Source organism: Plasmodium gonderi, assembly GCF_002157705.1.
Source record: "Plasmodium gonderi DNA, contig: Pgo-contig_127, whole genome shotgun sequence".
In the NCBI taxonomy this organism is placed as follows: Eukaryota; Apicomplexa; class Aconoidasida; order Haemosporida; family Plasmodiidae; genus Plasmodium; species Plasmodium gonderi.
Window position 1 is genome coordinate 1 of NW_021629052.1, and position 11,483 is coordinate 11,483.

Consider the following 11,483-nt stretch of genomic DNA (forward strand, 5'->3'; position numbering starts at 1 on the left):
AACACATCTTTGCAGAAACCACAATATTCATTAAAACTCATTTTACCTTTGTTCCCTTTTAATTTTTCATATTTTATGATTTTTATCATTATGTAAATAATGATAGCCAATATTATATATGTTAATAATATAAATAAGACAGACGGTATTATTGTTTGTTCTGTGGTTATATAACTTTCAAATTAGCATTAAGTTTCATACCTGTAATCTTATCTAATACTGGAAGAATTACTCCAAGTAATGGAATTAAACATGTAGTAACAAAACAAAATCCGTATTTCGAATGTATTTTTTTCTTTAGTTTTTTATTATCATTTTTACCTGCTTTATCAATTTTGTCTATTGCATCGAATATTTTTTTTTCACAATAACAGTCCATCTTTCCTAATCCTATCCTTTTAGCATACCTATCATTATACTCATTTATGTAAGTTTCTAAATCTTTTAATTTCTCTATTTTCTGTTTTTTTTTCTCCGCCTTGTCTTCCTTTTTTTTTTGTTTAATTTCTTTTTTCTCATTTGCTTTTATCTCGTATTTCTCTTTAATTTCTCTTTTTTTCTCCAATATTATGTTTTCGTACTTATTTCTAATCATGTATTCTCCGAGAGTATATAAAATTTGTGATAAACAAGTAATCATTAGTGTAAGAAATATCAATGAGTCTAATGATTTATTCATTCCATACGTTGAATTACTGTACTTGTGCGTAAAAATAATAACTAAAGCAAAATGTACGGATTTTATAGCAATATCATTATTAATATCTTCAAAAATAGAAAATAGTGTATTACTCAGTTTTGCAGATAATGGAGTAGAATTTATTAATATGTAATCTTTACATAACATTTTTTCTATAGTTTTTTTTGTAATAACTTCATTAAAATTATGATTATCTGATTTTTCAGAATGTCCCAGTACTACATCTTTAATGGAATAATCGATTGATTTTATGTAGTTGTAGATATAAGATATTTTTAATAATCTTTTGTTTACAATATATGTTCGGTTATAACCACTTTTGCGTCTCTTGGAATTCTTATTGGATACCTTTTTAATGTTTTTATTCAATGATACATTTATTGCACTTTTTTTTAATTTACTATCATCCACATTGCTTGACAAATTGTTTTCTAATTCCACTTTATTCGATTCCCCTTTAATTTCTTGTATTGCCAATAATCGATCACTTCTGATAATTATAGGTTCACGTAGAATACAAACATTACTTAAACATTTACAAAATATACTCTTGAAAGAACAAAGAAAATATAAATACATAGAATAGATAGCTACAAATTAAACATAACCGATGTTAAATATAAATAATATCAGAAGAAATACACAATATTCATATATTGATATAATACCTCAGGTATAGAACACATATATATCCAAGTTAAAATGATAAATGTAATGATTTTAATAAAAAGTATAATCCTAATCTTTCTTCTCATTTTGGATTATTTAACACTATCATAAAACTGAGTTCTTTTAGATGTTTATATATTATATACATAAAGAAATATATTCGTTCATAATATATTTTATTTTTGTGCTCGTCCTTAGTTATTATTACATTTAAAAATGTTTAAATATTTTACTCTGATATAAAAGGATGATAATATATATGATATAGAATGATAAGGGAACATACATGACATTAATATATTACATATATCAATTTTAATTAACATTAATTAATAAAAATATATTGATATTTTGTAATATTTTTAATATACACAAGCTAATATAAAGGCTTAATGAAAATTAAAATTTAACATAGAAAAAAATAATCTATTGTATTATAATAAAATATTTTGCTTTAATTATTTTATTAATTATCATGCACACTATATAGTCAAATAGGGGTAGTTAAGTTTTAACTCATTACATCATTACACTTTTTCTATGTGTAAAAAATAAGCTATTGATACAACACTTCATGGATTTTTATAATACAAAAAAAATAAAACACCATGCATTTAATTACAAACATTGCTGTAAGAATATGTATATAACTATAACAATATTACATATCCTCTTCTAAATTCTTATTTTCATATTTAATATGTTATTCATTCTACAAAAATAACACATATCAATCTACATATATCTACTACAGCTAAACAAAATGTACATGTCTACTCATAGAAATAATATTCAAATAATACACGAATTCATAAATAACTATATGTATAATATTCAGCGAAATAAAATATATAATGTAAAATATTCTATTTAACGTACACAATGAAATTTTTATTTAGTATTAACATATAAAATAATTTTGCGTAATAAACTTACTTTGAAACTTTTTTACGTTTAAGGCTTAGTCCTCTTGATTTAGACTAATTTATTTATTACTCTTTTCCTGTTAATAATTTAGACAGTGCTTTTATATGTTTATTTTATATCATTCATCAAATTTATGTAAACTAGTTTTATATCATATAACATAATACAAATAAACGATTTAATCTAATTTAACAATTATCATGAACATGTGTTTCAAAGAATTCTACAACGAAAATTGTACTTATATATATTTCTTTTCCACATACATATATATACTAGACATAGACATAATTAATAATAAAAACTCATAGGAATTGAAACAATCTATTTTAAATACATATATATAAATGAATAAATAATTATTCATTGTATTTGGATATTAAAATGCTGCATTTTACATTATTATTGTTTTATCATACATTATTTCTAATATTTAAAACTTTTAATAAAAAAAAAAAAAATAATATTCCAGTACTACAAGATTAATTTTAGAATGTACCTAATTTACATTGTATCGTGGCTTATTCAAAAATAAACTCACATGCAGCTTTTTATATAGGTATAATTTGATGTACTAAATCAATATGATACTGCGCACTCAACAGAGAACATTCAATTTTTTGAAGGAAATGGTATAGTAATTACATATATATATCACATTCTATAAATGATAAGGATTAATGATTCAACAATATATTTTTTTTTCTCGTCTATAATAAGTACAAACGTTGTTTCTAAATTCTTATGTATTTATTTCAAGTAAATAATAAGCAACTTATAAAAAATAATATTTATTGATTTGCTTTTACATAAATATTTTTCAGACGGTGTTATTGAAAAAAAATATTTTTAAATTTATTTTCATTATTAATAACAACTAGAATTAATATAATTTTTTTTTACATTAAAATACAAAGAATTTAATTCATTCTTCATATAAAAATATAAGAGAATGTTTTTAATTATTTCAATAAATATCCATATAACAATGCCATACAATAGAAAAAAAATTACAATACGTAATTGAAAATTTTAAATGATGTTGTACCGTTTTGTAATATAAATTTTAATTAGAACACAAATAATTTTCCAAGAACCATATGAAAAAAAACTGATGTATAAGTTTATTAATACTTCCATATATAAGATAAATATTATATGTTGCGAAATTGTAAAAAATAAAAAATTATATAATAAGAAATATATATTTATTTATGATAAACGCAAAATGCTTAAATAGACTCAAACATGATAATAATATTAATTGCGCACTTAAATAGCTGATATAAATACATAGGCTTCAATGTTATAAAAAAAATTACAAAGAATTATTAAATTATTTTAAAAATGTAAAGAAATCATGAATTTATTTATATTCTTTTCTTAATATGTATATTATATATTTATGCAACAAATTCATTATAATTAACTAAATATAAAATGGTATATATTTATCGTTTTCTGCATTTTTACGTTCCTTACTTTACAAATTAATCCATAAGATAAATAATAGCTAATGCTAATATAGAAATAAATGCAACGCAAGCTCCGTAATACAAGAACACTAAAAAATTATAATGAGTTTTTGAAAAATAATCTGTTATAAGTAATGTGGGAAATATGGATAAAAATAAACCAAAAGAAAAAAATGAAAAAAAAAATTCAAAACTATGTATAAAACGATTTCTTCTTCTTCTCGCTTTATACAATTCTATGCGTTGCTTGATATTTTTTATGTTTTTATATTCTGCTATAATTCTTTCTTTACTCCTTAAATTAGAATTCTTTAATAATGATTTCATAACTAATTTATTTTTTTTAGAATTCTTATTAACACTATTACTTTTATTGGTAGTTTTTTCCATTTGATTAAATGTAGAATGATGATTATTTTCAATGATTAAATTTTTATTTCCGCTTTGGTCCCAATTATGTTCATCCATTTGTGGGTTTTTTAATTCTTTTTCCATTCCATTCTTTGCCAGCATCCGTTGATTTTTTATTCCAAATGTCCCACTTAGATTGTATGATTTACTCAATATTTTACCAATTGAAGACTCCACAAAAAAAAAAAAAAAAAATTAAATAAAAATAATGTTAACATGGGTTCTATAAATTGTAATATACCAAAATTACATACAAATTTATTAGGAATAATAATATATACAAGTAAAAATACCAATTCAATAATGCTATAAATCCATGTTAACATAAGAAATGCATTTATTTTAATAAAAGTGCGCATATTCTTCGTTTCCTTCATTATGAAAATCAATAACTAATGCATTTATGACATATAAAAGTGTTTTAAATATATTTTAATAATTTTATATTAGAATGTCTTTTCTTTATAATAAAAATATTTTATTTTATTTAAATTTTCAAACGATATATTATTATAAAATTAATGTAAATCTAAATGGTATGGAAATTTCCTAAGAAGGTTTATTAGATTATACACGTAAAAAATTGTAGGAAAAAATGACATTACTAAAATAATTTTACCTGTATATCCTTCAATAATATATAGAATAATTTATTTTTATGTTATAAATGTAAAATGATGTACAATATAACATATTGTATAAATGATATATAATGCAAATATCTAATCATAAATAGAATAATTATATTTAAAAATTTTTTTTTTTGTTTAATAATCTTATTAATATATAAGATACAAGTTTACACAAAAAATAATTCTCCCAATTTCTATTAATTTTTCCAATTCTTCTTCTTGGTAATAAATAAATCAAAGATATTAATCCAACTTTTTCTAGTATAAATAATAGTGTTTTCTATGTTGATATAAAGATAACAATATTTTCCTATATGGCATGAACGATAAATTAAAAACAACACTATTATAAATATTTTATAAGGTCTATTTTTTATTCCTTTAATATTAATTCATAATTTATACATCATTTCTATGTAATATCCCTTTTATTTAGGAAGGTATATGTATTGTTATACATAAATAGGTTATTGTAAAAAATTATTAATTATATTTTTTTCTTATTATCAATTTTTTATATATTTTTAAAATGGATTCTACAAAAGAAAAAATGACATAATGTATTAAATTGCTGTAATAATTTTAATTCATATGCAGCTATTTATTTATTATTACAAAGGAAATAGTTGTGACATGCACTATAATATTATACATATTTATGCTATATAAAAATGTTAAAAAAAGTTTCGTAATTTCTTATTTAAATAAAATATATACTATGACATTTTAATTTGAATGAATAATAATTCTTTTTGCATGTTATATGTTTATATAATAAATAAAAAATAATCATTCAATTTAAATAATATTTTTTAAATATAAAAAAAATATTACATAATATATATATTTATATTAACGACACACTTCTCTATAAACCATATATGCTCTTTTGTATTTTTCACATAAAAACGTAAATGTATAATATTATTTATATTTACAACCTTTTAGTAAAAAAATAATATACATTTAATTATTTCTATTCCTCTTTTGTTATAAGCATTTTTAATATTCATTTATCTATAAATTAATTCATATATTCATATTGTGAATTTGTATGCATATTAATTACTTATTTAAGTGTTGTTTTATTTTAACAATTCTTATAAAAACCCTGTATAAATTTCATTTTGTAAAACTACATAGTTAAATTCATATAGAAGTAATATTAAAAAAAATATGAAGGACACATTATAGTTAAGTAATATGTTTGAATATATAGATTGATATATAAAAGAAAAAATATATACAAATTCCTATTATATATTATATAATTTCTTATTTCTTCATTAATTATAGAAAATATATGTGAATAGTATATTTTTTCTATTATTGTAACATAAATATAAGTAAATCACTAAAGTATTTATTAATAATACCAGTTATAATGTTATGGAAAAAATTACACGTTTTTCTATAAAATAGGATATATCAAGTGCTATTTATATAAAAATATATATATAATATTGATAAGATAAATTAAACGTTCATATTCATATTAAATGTATATATAATCTATTGATAATTCTAAAATAGTAAGGAAAAACATACTACGTGTACTATTAAAAATAACATAATGTAAAGATATTTATTGACAGAAAAAGATGAATATATATGATGTACCTTTTATATATATGAAGATTAATTATTAATGATCCTTTAAGTTTTATTTAGTAATTCTCTATTCTTTAATCATTCTAAAGATTCTTTTTTTTCCTACTAAAATTTGGTTCTTAATATAGAGAAAAATATGTAGAATGATATTAAACATAATTTAGAATAATATATCTATTATCAACAACATGAGATAAAATATTGTTATTTTTACGATTTCTATGAAAAAATCTTATTTTCTTTCACATCAAAATCTACATAAATCTGTAATCTATTTTTATATATGTTTACTTCTAATTACATATATAAATAAAAATAATTTTTTATCTAATATTTTTTCTGTTTTTACATACGTTATAAATTTAATATATGTTAATAACTGAAAAACATGATTAAAAACCATTATATATGCTATATATTATGAAAAAATATTATTTCTTATGTCATGAAGTATGCGTGATTATACATATATATGACAACATTTATGATTATACATTCATCTTAATTATAGAATAATTAGGATATATGAGACCTAATTTGTATCCAAGAAGGTCTATTTTATAAAAAAAAATTATATAACCTATATAAAAAAAAAAAAAAAATGCATGCAATATATAAAATATAATACGGATAAGGATATTAGGAGAACATAATTATTTAAATGTATATATGTGTCCTAATTATTACTGTTTATGTAAAGCTTTTTCAAATAATAATTTATGTAAAAGGTCAATGTATTTATACTTCATTATCCAATTAATATGATTTATAATATTCTATACTTCGTTAATCTCTATATGTAATATATGAATTAATTTTAAAATGGGTAATTATAAAAATATCTATTGCAGAAAAAAAAAAAAAAATAAATATACCCTACTACATTTCACAAAAAAATTTAAATGTAGATAAAATAAGAAATTATATATATCAATAGAATAAATAAATATATAATTTTCTTTGAAACAGTAATAGTAATATTATGACATCAAACATTTTAATTTTGGAATCTAAATCTCATATTATTATACTTGTGAGTAATTTATGAATTGTATAATATATAAACAATAAAAAATATATTTTATACATATAAAAACCAATAATATTGTTATAATTTAATAGTATATTTAATGTTTAACACATAAAGAATTGTAATATCCTGTAAAAGTATTCATTAACAACCATAATTATTTATTTAGGCATGTGTTCTATAATTTTATTTATATATTTTGTTGCATCTTACTTTTACGTTATAATTTAATTTATATAGTTCAATTACAATCTAATTCATTTATTTAGTTAATAAATATGTACCATATTAATTATTTTCTTAAAGATATATTGTTGAATACATTTGTTTTGTTTAGAATTTATACACATAAATTTAACTAAATTTAGTTTGAATTCCGTTATGTATATATAGTATTTCAGTATAAATTTACTAATTTATATTAAAGTTTTCAATTCAATTATTTTACATTAAGAAATGTTATACATATATATTTGAAATGTATATTAATAATAAAATATGTATTATTAATAATCATCATATAATATGTATTTAATATACTTTCTTTTAATGTTATAAATACATAAATTATGATAAAGCATTCACTACTTAATAAATTATACAACTAATAAATAACAACATGGCAGCATTACTTCAGTTTGTCTTTTTCATTAAAATTCATATTATATTATTTTTTATATGGATATACCATTGTCACAATGATGACGTAAAATAATACAATAACACTTGTCTTACATTTTTTAACAGATATTTTTTGGCTTTTAAACATAGTTACAAAATATAGTAAAATATAATGTTTTAGATCATATATATTATTATTTTCCCCTTTTAGAAACCTCACATTAAATCAATAGAAAATTTTAGAAGCCCTGATGCATCATTAGCTTTAAGGAGAAATCGATTATTATGGAAAATTAATATTAAAAAAAAAAATAAGAGCGAAGAATTAAACGAGAGCAAAAACGGTGATATGAACACCATGGATTTAAATAACAATATAAAAATGCACAATATTACGTATAGTGATCAAGATCATATTAAATCATTAAAAGAAAATAAAAAGAAAGAAAAATTTGCAAAAAAAGAATTAAAAAAATCATTAATGCGTAAAATGAAATCCCAGAAAGTGTATAAAAGAAAAAGACCTAAATTATATAATATTTTTGCACTGATAGATTTCTATATTGAAAAAAAAATATTTTATAGAATGTGTAAGATACACAATTTGATTAAACGCAGGAATATAAATAAAAAAACAAATGGAATCCATCAATACAAAAACATCATAATTATATTTTCTTTGCCTCTGATCATTTTTGCCTCAGGATCTATTTTTTTTCCTTTAATGTCTTACGTATTTAATGATAACAAAAATTTAATTTTTGGCACATTGGTTTCTTGTGTGATATCATTATTGATACTCGTATATATTTTAAGAAAAATTTTAATATGTCGTAAATTACTTAAATCCGAAGAAAAAAATAATATAATTGAATATATTTATTCTTTATGAAGTTATATAAATAATTTATAGCCTACTATAGTTATTTATATAACATCATATTTTTAATCACATTTTGGCACACGTCAAATTTCTATAAATATATATATAATTCTGAAAGATTACAGAAAGTAATTAATATAAAATAATACAAATTCGTATAATTAAGAACATTTCATACTATCATGCATCTATTTGTATATCTTACAAACCTTTAAATATAATTCGTTATATATGTTTTTGTAAATTTACTATATTTTATAGAAATTCTCACCCATGTACAAATGCATATATTCATCCGGTTATTTAATCCAAGAGTTCGAATAATATATGTTTTTAATTATTAAAAAATATACTACAATTATTTGTCATTCTATTTATCTGATAACTTAATGTAAATCTTATATAATTATTTTAGGATAGTGTTTACTTTCTACACGTATATTTGTTAATTTTGATCACCCTAACTCGCATAATTTGTTATTTGTTTCATTTAATATAAAAATAAAAAAGATCAAAAACTTAATTTGTTTGTTTCTAAGTAAAAATATGTCTAATTTTTCATACAATGAAGAGTAGTAAATTTATATATATGATTTTAATCATATAACATATAAATAAATGTAAAAAAAAATGTACTTATCAATGCTATTAACTGTAAATATTTTGAACGATTAATGAATACAATAATGTATTTTAAAATATAGAATGAAGTTATATACCAGATAATACCTAGAAAATGCTTTTCAATTATTGCAAAAGGTAGAAAGTGATCATAAAAACATTTATTAATAAAGTTCTAAGTATAACTGTTGTTCGTATAAGTGTTCTTCATAAAAGAGTAAAATAAATATAATTTACATATAAACAAAGGAAAATAAAAAAAATAAATAATCCAAAAAAAACACTGAGAGACATTCAATTATTAATCATATATTCAGCTAATTTGAAATATTATCTTATATTTTTTTATTGTAGCTATATATATAGATAGATGCCATATGGAAATTGCTTACGTAACTAATACATTTACATATAGATTACCTTTTAAATGGAATGTATATCATATTATTTATATTCTATATCATAATCATGTATAAACCCATAGTCATTGAAATTTTAAAGGTAAATTCTGTTTTCTCAAGTTATTATTTCATGCTACATAACTCATAGATACCTGGGACAAAAATAAAATATACGTAATTCAAATTTCGCCAAGAAAAAGAGAAACCGAGACTTATTAATTTATATTTCAGTGAGAGTAAATTTTAACGAATTCAAAAAGTTAATACAATGTTTTTATCATCTTGTAGGATATTATACAAAATAATCCAAAAAATAATTTGAGCATATTACAAAGAATTATTATTCATATATAATGACTAGGACCGTGCAAATTTTCACAAGAAAAAAATAAAATACTTAAAGTATTAAAATTTTTCTAATAATGCCTTATGTTAATATTATCGCATAAATGGGTAAATAATGTAATTATCAGTTTTTATATTATTTCCTTAGGACATATTTTTTATAATAGTTTCTATATGATATTTAATAATTTACGCAAGATATTTATCAGGAAATATATTGATGCATAATTCATTATTTTAATAATGGAATATAATGAACAAAAATGTTATATTATTATGTATTGTGTATTTATTCCTTGTGAGAATGGTTGATAATTTATTATTATAACTGTAAACAAAATTATTTATAATAGGTTTAAATTGTTTAAAGTGAAAATAACTATATATAATATATCATGTATGTTGTTATTTTGTAAATTACTAATATATGAAGCATGAATGATAAAAATACATATATGTTTATAATAACTTGCAATGAAATATGAATTAGGAGCATATACTAATTATCTATGTGATGAATGAATAATTTTTGATAAAAATTTTTAAAAAAAGTATTCTCAATTGTTAAATATAATATATATCTGATATATTATAATTCATATATAAATAAACTATGCTATTATAATATAACTTATAAAGGTAAAAAAAATAAATTATATAAGCGATTATGTTTTATCATGTGTTGAATATAATACTTAGATATTTATATTAAAAAAATTCAACATTAAATTTAAAATTTCAGTATTACAACTGCCATAAACTGCAAAAATATTGTTCTTTATATTATATCATCAAAAAGTAAGATCATTTATATTCATCTTATTCATTTTATTTACGGAATGGATTATATATTATAGATATTCATTTATTTTACAATATATATCCTTGATTTATAACATTTAGCTACCATATTTCTTATAAATACTTGAAAAAAAAAAAAATGTATATTACAAAAATTATAATATATGATTTGCCTTCTTTACAATAAAAACATAAAAATTAATATTTATTCATTCTTCTATATGGTTTATACTATATGTCATATTTTTTGTATCTTTGTTGAAACATTGTATTTCTTCAAAATACAACTTAAGAAGCAATAAAAAATATAATGTTTACATGCATAATGTATTTAAGACCTAGTTATCTTTTTTTAT

At 19.4% G+C, this 11,483-nt stretch overlaps 3 protein-coding genes across 3 annotated transcripts; 1 reads left to right on the plus strand and 2 right to left on the minus strand.

Moving 5' to 3' along the window:
- Positions 1-166: 166 nt before the first annotated feature.
- Positions 167-1,279, minus strand: PGO_001270 (hypothetical protein; the record flags this gene model as incomplete). The annotated part of the gene is made up of 1 exon (XM_028690921.1): positions 167-1,279. The coding sequence occupies one exon, from the start codon at positions 1,277-1,279 to the stop codon at positions 167-169; it is 1,113 nt and encodes a 370-aa protein (XP_028546722.1).
- A 2,507-nt stretch (positions 1,280-3,786) lies between these two features.
- On the minus strand, positions 3,787-4,559 carry PGO_001275 (Plasmodium exported protein, unknown function; the record flags this gene model as incomplete). Its single annotated transcript, XM_028690922.1, has 2 exons — positions 3,787-4,353; positions 4,476-4,559. 2 exons carry the CDS (start codon positions 4,557-4,559, stop codon positions 3,787-3,789), a joined length of 651 nt encoding a protein of 216 aa, XP_028546723.1.
- Positions 4,560-8,074: 3,515 nt separating this feature from the next.
- Positions 8,075-8,968, plus strand: PGO_001280 (Plasmodium exported protein, unknown function; the record flags this gene model as incomplete). The annotated part of the gene is made up of 2 exons (XM_028690923.1): positions 8,075-8,161; positions 8,288-8,968. 2 exons carry the CDS (start codon positions 8,075-8,077, stop codon positions 8,966-8,968), a joined length of 768 nt encoding a protein of 255 aa, XP_028546724.1.
- Positions 8,969-11,483: the final 2,515 nt, after the last annotated feature.